General features: G+C 39.7%; 1 protein-coding gene across 4 annotated transcripts in view; it reads right to left on the reverse strand.

The window, feature by feature from the left end:
- The window catches only part of chinmo (Chronologically inappropriate morphogenesis), a 31,574-nt gene that overhangs the window by 10,601 nt on the left and 4,227 nt on the right, over positions 1-16,746 (reverse strand). The window contains exon 1 of one of the 4 annotated variants that reach the window (XM_066285700.1): positions 7,885-8,158. The exons of 1 other annotated variant lie outside the window; for it this stretch is intronic. Coding sequence is in view for 1 of the 3 variants with exons in the window: in XM_066285697.1 (XP_066141794.1) it covers positions 7,831-7,843 (13 nt within the window). In the remaining 2 variants the exon portion in view is untranslated. Of the gene's footprint in view, positions 1-562; positions 893-7,830; positions 8,159-16,746 lie in introns of those variants that run through there. 2 more of the 4 variants (XM_066285697.1, XM_066285699.1) reach the window with 2 other exon arrangements.

Genomic DNA, 16,746 nt, shown 5'->3' on the forward strand with positions numbered 1-16,746 from the left:
TATTGGTTTATTGTTAAATTTTTTGGAAATTTTATGACTCACGATAATTTTGAATCAGTGCGATCGTTCACCTTTGGTCTAGGCTTGTTAATACTGGCATTTTCGCAAATTACTATTTTAATCTTCGGCGTTGGCAGAAATAGCCGACGTTCAAGCCAGCACTGGTTGCAACACGTATCAAGGGTACGTTACTTGTTTGGGATCCTTCGAGATGTTCGTTCTTACGCAGCGAAAATCCCACATTGTCAGGAAACAGGTTTTGCCTCAGTGCAACAGGGGAGAGGACCCTTTTCGGTACCTGTGCGATTATAATTATAGGTACGATGAGGTCACGTTCCGTATCAATTGCAATAATCCTAATGTTGTGCGTACTTAAGCTTGATTAAACGAAACTTTTCATCGTCGAACGCGAACAAATATTTAATAATTTCTAATATCTGCAGGCGCTGAAACTGAATTGACGCTAAATTCGGTGCAGAACTCGACGAAGCCCCCCGAAGTTTCGTGCAGCGAGCAGCAATTTGCGCTGCGACGGGTTTGTGCGGCAGCAGGGAAAACTTACTGCGAAGAAAATCCTTGAGACTTTTCAACTATACACGCACTAAACCTTAAAATTTCGGTTAGAAAAGTTTATTCGCACTCACGCACTTTGCGACGCATTCTCGAGAGCAAAAATCGAGCTCCTGCGTTTGCACGCACAACGACCGTCCACCCGTCTGTGTTATGGAAACTGACATTCCTGCTACACGCACACGCATCGCGGCTCTTATCGGCGAAATTCGCAGCTCAAGCAGCAGCAGCAGCGAACGTTCGATTGTCGGCAGGATTTTAAATGTCATGGGCGATTATGCATTTCTCTTTTTGGGTGGCACATACACGGTCTCTTTTCATTACATACGCAAATCGACTCAGCTCTCTATCTCTGCGACCAGGCCGCGTGTTCAAATTTACAAATTTCATGAAGCTTTAATCCCCCCCCCCCTCCAAAAAAAAAATGCTTTTTCTTCGCACACATCAGAAATCTCGGCACGTGGTGAACGTACTGTAACGCGCTTAACGCCGCATTCTTGAAATGTGACGAGAGCCCGGGTAACTCATACATTTCTAATTAATTTTCGCTGCTGCATTTCACGGTCTTTTTTCATTCCCTACCCGAGTCGCATCGCCTCGATGTCTTTGCGACCGGCTCGTGGGTTTAAATCCATTAATTTTTATAAAGCTTCACCCAACTAAAAAAAGAGATACTTCCGTTGCCTATATCGCAAACCTTGACAGTTGGTGAATGCGCTTTATCGCGCTTTACGCTCCAAATTCTTCACAATATGGCGAGGTCGCAAATTCCTATAAATCTTTATTCCATTTTTCGCCGTTTTTTTTTCTATTTTCGTCACCCCCCTAACGTTACTTCTCCATTGATAAACTTATTTACTTTATCAAATGAGTTAAACTACAATTATTAATGTTCACTCTTGACCTAGTTTCTATGGTGATTTAGATTGTAAATGTAGAATTTTCGGCTGCTAAATGAGGCAACGGAACATCTATTTTGGACTATAATTATGGCATTGATTGTGGTATTTGAGTGAATTTAGGCTGCAGCCGCGTAGGCGGACTCAATCAAATTCCAGCTAAAATGAATCTCTCCTGTGAAATGGCAGCTGATAATTTCATAATGTTCTCGGTTCTTGTTACCGTTTATTTTTCAGTTTCTTTCTACTACTCGATAGAAATTCGGTGGAGTTTATGAATGTTTATTTATTAAAATGACGTAAGAAGAAAAACGTAGTTAATAATCCTGAACCTTGAACCATGAGATAATAGTGCACTATTGTGATTTTTTCACTAGTAGCAGAGTTATACCGAGGAAATAGATTTATCTGATAAGTTTTCTCAATTTGTTTGAAGGTCCTGCATTGTATACAAATTTAAATTTCTCCTTAAAAGTAAAATGTCATAATAGGCAGAGGCGTGCAGACTCATGATGTTTAAGCAACGAGCGAATTATGAAATTCCAACACGCTGTTAGTGAAATTCTTTTTTTGATTTTCCACCATAATTTGATGGCAAACCGTGCCCCCAATTCTCAAAGTGAGTTTGAGAAAAATGCCTTGTGATTTCTCACACTTTAACCAGTGGCAGTGCTAGAATGTTGGCCTCGGGTAAGATTAATAGAAAAACTCTATAGATCCAGATGTTATCGATATTGTAATAATGACCGCCATAAGTACAAAGTACGGTTGATAATGGCATCTTTACTCGCGTTTACATTACGCTTACAACTCAATCAATGGCAGGCGATAGAGTTACAAGGGCGTATGTCCATTGGTCTATACACTCAGTAACCTAAAATAAACAAACGTGTTAGGGTTACAAAATCGCTGCTCGTTTTAATTTATTTAAATGTACTTTTCACGTCTGGTACGTTGTTCGAGTCGCATCTTTCTCAGTTTACAATTTTTTAAATAATTTTCATTATATCCAATGGACGTTCCTCGAGACCGATCGGAATTCCGCTCATTTCATACGCACATAATGAAATCTTAACGTTTAGATTATAATTCTGTTTAATGTCACGCACGAAAATAAATTTTTGGCCTTGTAGGCGCGACAACCTCGCAGTGATAAAACCGAGTGGAGAATCAAATTTATCGTCTGCCCCGAGACGCATACGAATTTTTTGCGAACGCCCTTTGGGCCGCATCTTTGCATCTCCTCGCCTTCGACCTACTTCCCCTATTATCCCTCGATCTTACTTCCCTTTTCGGTCCATTATTGTGCCACCGCGACCTTTTATGCGGCCCTCTTATTATTTAAATCTCGCCTGAATGACTCGATTTTATCGCTTGTTTATTATTTCCTATAAGCACAAAGTTCCGGCACTTGAAATTTTTAAGACCAATTTTTCAAACTCTAAAACACGTTAATAATGCATATTTAAGAAATTTATAAATCATTCCCGACATAATTCTTGAAGTTATGGCGAATGCGCCCTTCTTCACTGAACTGCACAAAATTCTTGACGACATGGCGATATTAAACAATTTTTGATTGTTGTAATTGCCGGTCTTCGTGGTATGGAGGCGACAATGTTTAATTACCATTATTATTCTTGAACACATGCAGCTGCCGTATCGAAGGTCTTTCCGTGTTCGAGGTCAGTAGCCTGTTTTCGATACTGCTCTTGAATCTTCATTAGCCAAAGATGATTATGTCACGCTGTAAGTGGCAAAGTTTGAATTACATCGAAACGACACACACGCACGCACACTTTTTTAATTTTAGAATACCAATAACCGGCATTAATTCCGATCATCCCCTTCTGTTAAAGAATCATCTTTAACGTTAACTTTAAAGCGATAAAGGAGGGCTGTAAACTTGAGAGGGGTTCCAATTCCATCGCGTTCCTGATACGTGGATAAAGTTTCCATTATTTAGTTACGAAATTAGGAAAACAGTAGCGGATGAGAGCAGCGTTTAAATATTTCATAACATTAATTGAAGTATACAACTAAAATCGATACACGCGGCTTGTGAGGATGACGTAACAGCCTCACTGGTATAGATTATTATTTTCCGTGTTAAATGACAATAGCCGAACCCGATGGTGCTTCGAGCACCAATCGGTACATTCAATCGTAATGCTATTGGACAGATGTAAAACTATGTCGCACAAGACGGAACCATGAGATTAAGGGAAACTTGGGTTTAATCGGATTTACATATGTAATCAGATAAAAACTAATGAAATTGTTTGGCGAAGGACGGTTTGAATGGAAAGTTTAATCGACAATTAGTAATGAATTTAGACGATATGGAAATCAGAGGGAAATCCCTAGCCACTCTGAAAAAGGAAATTTTATACTCTCCGTGGTGCGCACGTACGTCGCAGCTTTGTCGCTTGAAAAATCGTAATGGTACGCCAACGGCCTATTGAAACCAACCGGCTTTAAAGGTTCTTAACTTAGATCTCGTAAGAAAACAGCTTTCTGAGTTGATCATGTCAAAATTACTATTAGTGATAGTTTTCAAATTTAAATGTTCCTTTTTTCGAAAATCTTGGTGATACGTAAATTATTTTTTGAAAATGATTATTATGTGAGTGCCTTAAAATAATAAAAAAAAAGTGCCATTTCATCAGAGTACAAGAATGTGCGACACATGAGTTCCAGTCGAAATACAAAAAAGTATTGGAAATACAAAAATCTCACAGAAAACATTCGGCAGAATTTCAAGAGATTTGAATATAAGATTTCCGTCTCTTGGATCGAGGATATCTAGAATATTTACGGTGTCATTTCCTGTAAATAGAGCGTTTAACTATTGAAAATATAAGCTACAACGTTAGAAAATCTGTTTGCAAAAAGGCCAATTCTTATCTTATTGCGAACATAAGTCAATGATCCTTTAAATCAATATTTACCACACTATAATCGTTTATAAACCATTCAAGCGATTTTATGTAACATTCTAAGATAAGTTGCAATGGTCTTTTGTGCCTTAGAAGCCTTATCGATGACGGATTTGGCACCGCAGTAGCGCATTGTGGATGACCGTTTGTGTGAATTTTCATCTATCCCAAATTCCCACAATGAATGGGCTGAAAAGAACCGTTAGCTTTAGAACCCGGTTTTTCCTAATTGAAACGCATTAAAATGCGTAGAAAATTTGCGGTAACTATTCTATTACAGACACTCGCCAACAATCGATTTACCTGTTTATCAAATTCTTATTGTTTCTGAATATTACTTCTGAACCTTAAAAACCATTTTCACGCCGATTTTCTGAGTTTCAAAAATTATCATACGTTGCGACGTGTGCGTGAGAAAAGGCTCATAAATATTGTATTGCGTCGTCGTGGCATAAAGAAGCGGGCTCTTCTAATTTCGTAGAGGTGACTGTATGAATCTCATATAATTAAGAGAGCTGTTCAACGAACCGTGCGAATTTGTAAGTAAAATTTGCAAGCTGCAGAGTAGGAGGTTTGGCATTGAAAATATCATTAACCTCTGCCGTGATTGCATAATGGTGTTATTGCGTTTTATTAACGGCCGCGGCTAAAATTAACACCGGTTCTCTATCCATCACAATACATCATAATACGATGAAACATACTTTTAGTAAAGGAAGAGAATTTCTTGACAATTTGGTGAACCATTACTGGTTTGTGCTCTCCGTTACGAGAGGGCGTTGGCGGTTGAGTAAATTTTTATTTCAAACTTTCCCCCCTTGGATCGTCGGAAGGGGTTAAAATTCCTTTTTTTATTGACACGTTTAAACACAACTCTCCGCTCCAGGCCTGTGGGGGGAACAAATACAGCAACATACAGGTTGTATTTTACGGCCCAAAAAAATCGAAATTAAATAAAGAATTTTTTTCATGTTTGACAAAACAGATATGTTATGATAGTAGTGTCGTTGACCGACTTATGAGGGTACTAAAGATCACCAGATCATGACGCTATATATCGATAAAACATAATGTTTTTTGCGTGTTAAATAAGATAGACATGATGCGCTTCAGACAACAACGTAGTTTTGACGCACAAACCGACATTTCTTGATGTAATGATGAATTTTTGCCGAGAGATTTAAATTGCGCTGCGAGGTTTGAAGTCCGGAAGAGTCTTGGAGTCTAATAGATTTGGCATTGATCCAAAGTTAACTGTTCTAGCCGCAATTCCTGTAAAAAAATTACCTGCATTCTGTGGTTCAGGTAATCGATCGGTTTTAATCTTATTTGCGAAACTTCCTGCTCAACAAAAGGACAAAGAACCTCCATAAGTTTAAGGTGGAGGTCATCAGTTGCGTTTTTGTTCCTCGACCTTCGTGGTCATGGTTGATGCCGCTTAGATTTTGAGCACCAAAACCTCCACGTGTATACGAGACAAACGTCCGCTAATGAACGCTCTCCCACGATTCTGACGTCAAACCTATTTATAAAAAAAAATCGCCTAGCTCATTCCAGCAATAGAATTTGTCTAATAGAAAATGCTAATGCAGGCCAATGCACTTGAGAGCTCATTCGGGTTCTTAAGCTGGTTCTCAAGGCCAAAGTAGAAAAAAATTGCCATTTTGTTTGGACAACGTTCAGCCGATCTAACAAAGAGATGCTTCGACTATTAGCTATGTGTGTGTGTGTGAGTGTGTATCTACTATTACCAAACAAAACTTATAAATCATGTTAATGATCTTTGTGGGCGATGGAAATGGTTCATCAGCCGTTGCCGCTCCGGCTTCAACAGAACCTGTACGTATTGAGAATCTCTAGGGGACCTTGGAGATTCTTCTTAAATATCTTCAGTTCTAGCACCAGAAGACTTTTTTTAGGGCAAAAATGTCGTGTTAAATTTACTTTTCTATATTTCCTAATTTTTTTGCCACTTTACCTGTTCACAAACAGTGGCAGAATTGCTGAAAAAATATGAAAAATTGTTCAACTAGACCGCTATTTCACGGTTGAACTCCGATTGAACTCAGAAAAAGTACGCACACGAAGTTTCTGCAAATATTCGTCCAAATTTTCAGGAAGATTTTTCTAGGATCCTTTCATCGATAAATTCGCATAGGAAAAAAGTAGCGCACTTAACTGTTGAATCAACTTGAGCAAAATTAGTAAACTAAAGCTCTATTTCACAATTCAACCCTAAGTACAATATACCGACGATTTTTATGGCATATCGGTCTTAGTCGATTTTAGAAGTAAACACAAAGGAGCTTTTAAGCTTCAAATTAACATAAGAAAACAGCAGTGTAACTAGTGAAAACCTTGAAAAAAAAACCTTGAAATTGAACTACCATTTTACAGTTTAACCTGACTTGAAATTCGGAATTGTGTGCTTATGGAAAAGTTTGTGCCAAATTTAAAGAACATTGAGGCACTATTGAGGAATCTTTCTTCGTTAAATTCACACAAGAAGCCAGTGGAGCACTTTGCTACTAAGCTTCCAAAAAAATTGTCAAAAATCAATCATTTTCCACTTGGGTCGCGGCGGAACCTAAACGTTCAGAGTCAATGAATGGCGGAGATTCTTAACAGTTATCACGAGAATGACTATTTCTGTTTGGGAACAACAATGAGATTTTGAAAATGTATAAATAAATAAAATTCTTGATGATATAGTAGATGCCATTTTTTTGTTACTGTAACCCGGAGAAATTCTTGACAAAAAGGTGCACGTCGATAATCTCATTTCCTCTCATTATTTATGTTTGTTCCCTTTTTCTCTGGGACTTACGATTGACAGCATCGGTCAATTTCAATCAATCCTAGGTGTTTGCAATTGTATAATTATACATTTCAACGTGAGTGAAAATCCTGCATAATTACTTGTCAAGGATGGAAGTCGATAATGACAAAGGCGTGTGACGTCGTTACCTTAATGCGCGCATAAGCTTGTTGCTTATGATGCATCTAATTTTGGGTTCCTGACTGTGAGTTATGAATTTTTTTTTATCGGAACAGTAATTTGGTCAAGCAAATCAGATCCGAATGCAAATGGAGAACGAATGTTACGGTTCGATCTCGTGAAAAATTGGAAGTAATTTAGCTGAAGGCCAGGCTGATTTGTTACTCGGCTCTGGCCAACTGATCAATATCTAATCTGGCAGAAAAAACTTGTTCACCATGTATGTAATCTCTCTGGTGAATGTTTCAGTCCGGACTGTAATACATGCAGAATGACACAGATTTGTTTTGAAAAAGGACAGGTAAAAGGACTTTTCGCTTCGGTGCACTTGGAGCGCTACAGGTGAAAGTGAGAACACACAAGAGTTGCATGAGTGAAATGGGCACAATTTAAATTCTTCAAAACCCATCAAAAATCGACTTACCGCGCATTTCCATTGTAGTTAACCGACTCACCGGTGGATAGTCTTTAAACTCACCTCAGTCAAAGTCACGCACAATCAATGTCCCATAAAAAAAAGAGCCCGTTTCCCGAACTGCAAAGGAAGACACGCGTGAGGTAACGTTGCAATTACCACACGCGGATTCAAATATCTACTCCAAAAATGAAGGATTGTTGAAGCACGCACGAATTATTATTGCACTTGTGTGTATTTTTGCAGGCCGCCTAATTCTGGCAACCAGGAAAAAAGTCGAATCGCCGAATGTTTTGGCCCCACCGTTGCCAAATTTCGCTCGATTTTTTTTTTATCTACCAGCACCAGAACCTTGTTCAAACAAGTGTATCGAGACCTTGCAACAATTTATGAAGCGCATTTAAATACCGAATGATCATGGTGATAACTCGAAGGTTAACCGAGATAAATGAAACAGATCCCTATGGCTTTGCTCAGTTGCAGGCCGTCTTGGTTAATATTGCTACAAAAAAAAAAAAAAAAAAAAAAAAAAAAAAAAAAAAAAAAAAGATAAATGAAAAGAATTGCTTGATATGCAGCATCGGGGAAGTGTTCCCATTCCTAATCATTCAAATCAAAATTTTCGAGATATCAACTACTTAATCTTTGTCAGACAATTCACTTATTCACTTAACAAAACTTATCAGTTGTTTGTTAATTAAAAATAATATGTGTACACATACATACAATAAATAAAAAATAATAACTTGGTTTACGCCAGCGAAAAATTGTTTCCACCCCTAATCGTCCTATTGAAAACTCCTGAGACATCGACTACATAATCTTGGTGTTTTGTGCATTCGGCATCTTGATGATGTCATCGAATCTGCAATATGGCGCCATAAATCGTGATGACAATTCTCCAGAATTATCGGTTTTATCTGGCGGCGACGACAAATATTTGCTGACAATCTACGTGGTTCTCCGCCACCAAATTGCAACAAAGTTCGCGAGAACGATTTGTGCAACGCGTAGTTTGCACATGACTTATTTAAATCAACGTCATACCACCTGTTAATTAAAGCTTACATGTGTAGCTATTACGCGCAGTCAATATTCGAGAAAGTGCAACAAAGTATCTGATTGTGCACATATTGAAAATCACTGTATAAACAGAATCGAAAACTGCGCAAACTATAAAAAGTATAATAAATTTGAAATTGTGACTGCATTTACTTCGGTTAAAGTTCTTCTAAGGCTTATGTCGGGTGGACTTGCACTCTGTCTGGATACGGTTCAGTAGATCGTAAAATGACTTCGTCTGTGCGCAACCCTCAGTATTTGGAAGTAGCAAATGTCATCTAAAGTGGCCCCATAAAGTGAGGGCAATTTTTTCGTGTGTAATGAATTGTAATTGTTACGATTTCGCGATATGTCTGCTACTCTGCTTATCCACCCATCGGGCCGCAATTGTCAGTATTTATGAATTATATTCTGAGGATCGCTTACGTCGAAATTCGTTGGTGCAGAAAGTCCATTTTTCGAGTTGCAATTTTCAAAACTTCCTTTCCGCGAAAGCTATTACACGCGCACTTCCTCATTTCGCAAAAACTGTTTCATGCACGCCTCTGTTTCTCATATAACCACGTCGCACACTTTACTATTTATAAAGCATATTTAGGGCTCGAAACTTATTTTAACTGTGATTTATGGTACCACGAAATAAGTTTGCACCACGCCACTGTTTATCGACAAATCACGCCCTAGATTTCCGCATTCTTTGAGCGTATTTAAGAAATTGCTCAAACCGAAACTCGTTGATGCAGAACATCTACTTCAGGCTCTGCAAACTTCCTAGATTTCTTTTTCACAAAACTCATTCTAAATGTGAAATTTCGTGTAATCAAATGTGTTTATTGAGAAATTAAATTTCGGTATTGTTTCACATTTGAATATTTATAAAATTTATTCATGAGATTGCTCATATCGAAGTGCATTAACGCAAAATACCTTTATCGAGTATTAAAATTTACCAAAAAATTTGCATTGTGCACGCAGTCTTTAAACTTTGGAAGTGACCACATAAGCCGCAGCTCCATCTATAAATGGCGATTGCATCTGGAACCATTCAAAATGGCTATCTGAAATGCACAAAGATGGCTCCGTCTCGAGATTGTTATTTAAAACGTCACCACATTCAAAATGGCTGCCGTAATAAGAATGCGCTTCTATCTTGAGATACTCCAATTGCGGTTTCAAGATATTGAAAATATCTCTGATACGACGCTCCACATATTAGCGTGCACTTGAAAAGAAGAATCACAGAAAAACCACTACCAATGAAAATTTAAAGATGGCGGAATGTCTGACAGTTCGAAGGCTGACAGTAACGCACGTTGATTAGTGGGAATTTATAAGTACGTCGATTGTCACGCAACAATTGATCGATCTCCCACGATCAAAAAATATGTCAAACATTTTTGACACTATTGAATTTAAAGATGACAGTGAGGTAGATACTCGAAACGACCGTCTGGATCGTGGACAATTGAAGAAATTTCATCATGGCGTAACTTCAAAATGTCTTCCGCTTGACAAAAAATCACTCAATTAAAGATAGGCAGTTTGGCACGGCAACGCCGCACTTCGTTCTAACGCTGCTGCCGGTTATTGCCAAAACCCATTGGGGGGCAGGGACAAGGGACGGGGGGACCACGAAATTCGCATAGAAAACTATTTTTATTACGTAAGTCGCGGTGCACGTTCGCGCGTCGTACGCCGCATTTAAACTTTTACAAGGTTAGAGCGACGTTGCCCCTCGCCCAATTCTATCCCGAGTATTGGGTAAATTATTCAGATTCCTAAACGATAAAATTGCTCCTGGCAACGTTGCCTCGGCAGAAAGACATCCGAATTCTGCTGACATAACACCTCTCTGCAGCAAAGTATGTACTTTAATTCGCTTGCCTGACGGTTTTGGGAGAGGGGCATTAGCTACAGGAAAAGGGGGGATGCTGGGGTTAAATTGAGTGGCGCGGTTTGCATAGAAATTGCCTGCAGGGAGCAGTTTGAAACACTGTGGCTTTTCGCAGAGGAAATGGCATTTTTTAACGAACTTAGACCCTAATGGACGATTTAACTAGCTATCGGTTAAATTAGTTTCGCCTTTGGTAAATTTCCACTCGTAAGAAACTATGTCTAATGGCGCCCACTAAAGAAATTGGAGATGCGCAGGCGCTTCGAGAAGAAGTCTTCGTATGGCATCATCTAGCCCCCTTCTAAAAAACTGCAAAGAGCTTCTGGTGGCTCCATCTTAGCTCAAATTCGGGCGGAAAATTGATTAACATGATTAATATTTTTAGTGCGTAGCCTTTTGCAGTTAATTTGGTTGCCAAAACAGCACAGGAACAATGTTACAGATTTTATTAATTTAGTTAATGAACATACGTAAGAATCCCATGAAAACGCAAACCATTGCCTGAGTGTAGGTTTTTCGGCAACAATTTGACCTTGTTTACGTAAATGACATTGTATGCATCATCGTTCAAATGTGATTGTGCACTTCATGTCTGGCTGCTGCATCATCTGGAATTTTCCCGTTTGTTTTAAGGTGCCTTTGGGGGAGATTTATTTTTTTATTTAGTCATAAATCGCATTTAGAACGAACGAACTGCGTTTCCGGCAATGCAAAAAAAAACAAACATTTATTATCGTTACGTTAAGATAGGATGAGGTAATTTTGTTGTAAATTTAGAAACAATATAGGCGAAATATTCATTAGAACCTTTTTTACATACTGATGATTATTCGATTACCGGGCAATTAGATCAAACATTAACTGTAGTAGATTTTTCCGCTTTTCACCGCATAGGGCGACTTTGAACTGCGCCTGAGAGCTTGCTGGTAGGGGCGTTAGGGTGGGCACTGGGGTGCTCGAAAATGGCCTTTCGACGAATATACAGTCTACAATTAAAAGCCGGAAACTGAGTGACGATCTTGAAAAAAATATAGAAAATTGACGACTTTTTGATTGAATGGACGACATTCGATTTACGTATTTTTGTATTTGCATACGAATCCTGAAATGAAAATAGCGCAATTGGTGTCTCTTCAGATCGGGAGCACTCCCAACTCTGTAGCTGCGCCAGTTTCGAGCGTCGTGATTTAAGAGCCGAAAGCTAAAAAAGCAACATTAGGGGGAAAAGATTCGCCTGTACAATGTGTTTCAGGCTTGTGTGGCACTCTTTGATGTATGCATTCTCTAATACGAAATAAAGAGAAAAAGTCATATAAGCGTGTATCCGAAATCGATCGACAACGGAGATACAGGATATTACTTAATTTATGTGAAAAAAATTTCAATAGATGCACGTAATGGAAGGATTTTTATTAGGTGCGTCTTCCCCTCCCTTTTTTCGTGCAAATTGTACATGCGCACTTTTAAACAAAGAAAGTTTTTCGGTTCCTCGCACGCTCAAAATCCAATTCAGTGCTCACCGCACACCTCAGATCTTGCTTGAACAGTTTTTTCGACCGATATTGCCTGTCCCCGTATTCCTTATCTTAATGGAAATATCTGGAAGAACTACTAAACATGTCGTGTCGATTACACTTTCCTCAAGGAAAAAACAAGGGAGAGGTTTTATTTCTCCGATAATTTACGGGAGGCTAAAGGAAACACACCTGCATGAATTAACTCTTATATCTAGAAAGGTGCGGAGATAATTAAAAATATAACTGAACATTCTGAAAATCATGAAGAATGCACGGAAAGGGGGGAATAATAAGTGATCTTCCTGCAACTTTAATGTGTAACGACGGACACGCAATGATAAAATGTACCGAATTTTATTAATAATTAATGGAATATCCCTAAAAATAAACACATTTAGGGGCAGGAGCCACGTTCGTTTCATTGCTTAATGATTAGGTGTATTTTGTACCTATAGAATTTTAATATCCAAATAAGGTCAAATATCGAACATTTTAGAAGAATATAGATCAACGGAAGCCCCTTTTTTAACGTTCTGGGAGAAATTCTGACGGGGCACCAAGTGCACTTCTGAAAAATAATTTGACGATTATCACTACTACTACGAAAGACCAATGAATCTCAAGAGCGGAACACGCAGCCGGCACCCATTCGGGTTCTCTCAAGTTCAAACTATCTATTCACAATTCGGCCATGACGAAACGCTTTCGTAACCCAAAACGATTTCCTCAAGTGTCGGCCGAAAAACTAGTTGCGGTTATTCGTCCTGTGATGATTATGATGATGATGATGATCGGGTTATCATGTACTCGCTGCATGGGCGAATTGAAAAAAAAAAAAGAAAAAAAAGAAAGATGTTTTCGATGCTCGAGTGTCAAGTGCAAAAAAACTTACTGTTACCAATGTAATAAGCGTTCGAGTTTTTATGCGTAATATATAAAAATAAACGCAGACAATCTGCATCGGTGTCTAAACCGCGGCATAATACAACAAATAAGATAAATTTTATCTCGATTATCACAAAATGTTCCAGAAGCGAATTTCAAGGAAAAAATATAAATGCATAGCGCCGTTTCCAAAAATTACGAAATTTTTGCCTCGGTGATGCAATCAAACAATAACAATATCGCTATGGCCCTCGTCTCGCCTGTTACTCAACTTGTTGTTGGTTTAAGATTAAAAAACCATCAAGCTTTAGATAAAGAGACTTCAGTCGTAATTCCTCAAAGTTCGATGCATATTTCGTTTTTATTTTTATTTTTTTAATTAATTAATTATTATTATTTTTTAAGATAACGCTCCCCCCTTTTCTGTAGAATTTTCAAGTCCGAGCCTGGTTATGCACGCGTGCAGATATCCTATCGCAAATGTCACGGTGACCCTGAGCCACGCGCAGTGCCAGAGCGTTAGGAGCCCGGGGGGTCAAGGGGGGCCCGCGGGAGCATTAGCCGCTGCTAAGGACGAGGTTTGCTGCGAATCGGCTGCGTTGCCAACACTTTCCTGCTTCCCTTTTCAGGCCTCCCCGCAAAGATCTAGCGTGTGCACTACTATTCCGTCAAATTTCGAGAAGAGGGTGAGAGATGGCAACAGCACCGCAGCTTGGTGCATGTCGCGACCTCCAGTGCGTGTGTGGAACTGATCAGTTCCTATTGTGGACAGAGGCGGAACTTGCGATTTTCGACATCGAAAATTTTTCTCTGTGATGTAATTTTCTGCGAAGACATCTTCGCCGTAAGCGGCTTGCCGCTCTCTAGAGTTGTGCGGGCACACCTCCAGGGAGTGCTCCCGTGCGACTAACTATTCTTCATTATCTCCGTAGAAGACAGGAATGAACGGATTGTTCTTGAAGAAACGGTCGCTACTCCACTGATTGGTTAGTCCGCCCATCTAATTCATATGCCAAAATTTAGCCAGCGGCAAGAAAAGGCCAAGGACTTTCAATATAGATCGTGCGTTGTTCATAGCAGCAACACAAAGAACGATGAGGAATAATACGTTCTCGGAAATCAAACTCCTTGTCCAGTGGCAGCAATCAATGACCGCGTTGATTGCGAATTTATTATCTAACGAACGGATCGGAGTTACTCATCAAGCTACACCAAAAAAAAAAACTAAAGTTGCCCTATTGCAGAAATCAAATTCATAAAACTTCTTTTACGAATTCGAAATTGGGCCTCGTTTGAATCAATCGCTTACATGCTCTGAATGCAACAAACGTTTTGCCCAAGTTATGACAAACGTCTAATTCCCAGTTACTGACACTGGATATATGTGTCCTTGTCCCGGCGATGTCTTTAGACAAAGCCGACATACTCCGGCGATCAAGCGAAAAAATACAAACGAAATATCAAGAAGAGAAATTACTGGGGCCCGGATTATTGCGATCTTGACCAAAACTCTTTTCCACGTATTTGCGTTAGTCATTGAACACGGAAAGAGGATCCAAGCTACGGCCTGTAACGAAACAAGTATTGGCTGTCACATTTATAATTACGACAAGCTTTGGGGCGCGTTCCGCCGAGCGACCGAGCTGTTTGAATCAACATTTGAGGGATTTGCCTGGTTTAAAGCGTAATTTAAATAAATAATTTGAAGGCGGAATTCGTAAAAATTCCAAAATTTGAGGATTTCGAGGATCGTCGGCCCTTTGCCGCACGAGACATTTGTTTTCGACATCGTATCGGGCAATGTTGAAACGATTCTAAACTATTGCTTAACCAAATCAACTGGAGTGAAAGTCGTGGTTGGGAAGGAATTTGGCAAGCGTGCAAGCTAAATTTAAAAAGAATCTAATAATATTTTGATTATTCAGTATACCACTTTTGATTTCGGTTAGACGAACGTGCATAATACTGGCGCAGGGCCAAACAGTTTCACTTACGGTTCTTTTATTATAAATCAACCCACGAGTGAAGGCCGAAGGCCGGTCCAGAAATATGTTACACCATTTGTATTGTTTAAAAATCATGTAACACGCCTGACGATCTCAAATCCGCATAGTCTTATGCGATTACATAAGCCGAAACCTGGAACACAAACAGAAAAGAAAATAAGGTCAACAGCACTTGGGATTCGAACCCTTTTGTCAGACACACGGCAAACGCCATTGTGTCGTCACACGCCGGAGGCTCGGAATCCGAATTTGGCAGGCGAACAGTCATTAATTATACGGGAAGAAAGAAGGCCGAATAAAGAGGAAACACAATAATCTCGACAAGTTTATGGATGAGGAGGGAAAGGTCAAGGAACCCCGCCAATTGAGAGCTCTATGAAGTTTTAATTTTCAAACCTAACGAAAGAAGCAAATTTTTTTTTTTTGACATGCCCCTCCATCTATGGGTCAGGCGCGGAGGTCGCCTCGATGCGGCCGAAAATGTCAAAAAATAAAAGAACGTTTTGCCGTGGCTTTTTTTGGGACATCCTGTACGTGTCTCTGTGATTGTGTCGACAACGTGTTGCAGCACTTTTTTACGTTGTGCCCCAAAGTGGCAAATAGCAGCAGAAGGGAAAATAAATCATCGTAATGATGTATTGTGCCCGCCATGCGCTAGTAGAAATAATTGATATAAATCTCCTGGCCCTCGTCGGTCGGAAATTAGATCTACAGTCATAACAACCAAAGACAGCCTTGGCAATAAATCTGGAACGAAGCCAGTGCAAACAGATTTGCCACGTCTCTTTCCATCAATCGCTGCTCCCCATACATCGGAGAAAAATATGGGATTTTTAGCTAATTGTCCATATTATATTGTTAGCGTCTCGGCGAAAAAAAACAAAGAACATCCTACGCGTAATGTAATTTTCCACTTCGACCAAAACCAATTTCAACAAGTAGTAATTCGGCTTACATAATTCACCTAGATAATTACAGAGCGAACTAGTTCCTTCCCAGTCGTAAACCACCCCCAGTTCCCTTCCCACTTATCAACCAACTCCCCTGGAACGAACTCACCGGGACCTGCTGCTCCAAGAACTTCTAAAAGCTCCGCGGGAGTTGCCTCCCGCTCGTGGGGGTAGATGAGAATTTGGCAACGTCGCCAAATGCACCCCCACAACCTTGCGTGTCCCTAACGACGGCCCGACGCTGGGTTGCCAGCGAAAGTGGAATTCCTCAACGACCTTGGACGAGGTCATCGGGACAGCAGCGGCAAAGATTATGACGGTAAGAGCTCCCTTGAAGTCGCCCTCCCCCCCCGTCCGAGGGAATGAAAAGTCTCGAATGGTCCGGTAAAATCAGGTAACGGATAAAATTCAATTTCTTAATGAAGATTCTAAGGGGGGGTTAACTGAGGAAGGTCATTTGGAAAAAAGAGCGTTTCTGAAGTAAAAAAAGGGTTAAATCAAGTTAAGTCCAATCCCCTGCCGTCACGAGAAACGGCTTCAGCTCGACGATGTAATTGACGTAACCTTGTCCCATCATCGCGACGTCATCAAAAACAACAGAGACCCATTGC

Source organism: Euwallacea fornicatus, chromosome 9 (genome assembly GCF_040115645.1).
Source record: "Euwallacea fornicatus isolate EFF26 chromosome 9, ASM4011564v1, whole genome shotgun sequence".
NCBI lineage: Eukaryota > Metazoa > Arthropoda > Insecta > Coleoptera > Curculionidae > Euwallacea > Euwallacea fornicatus.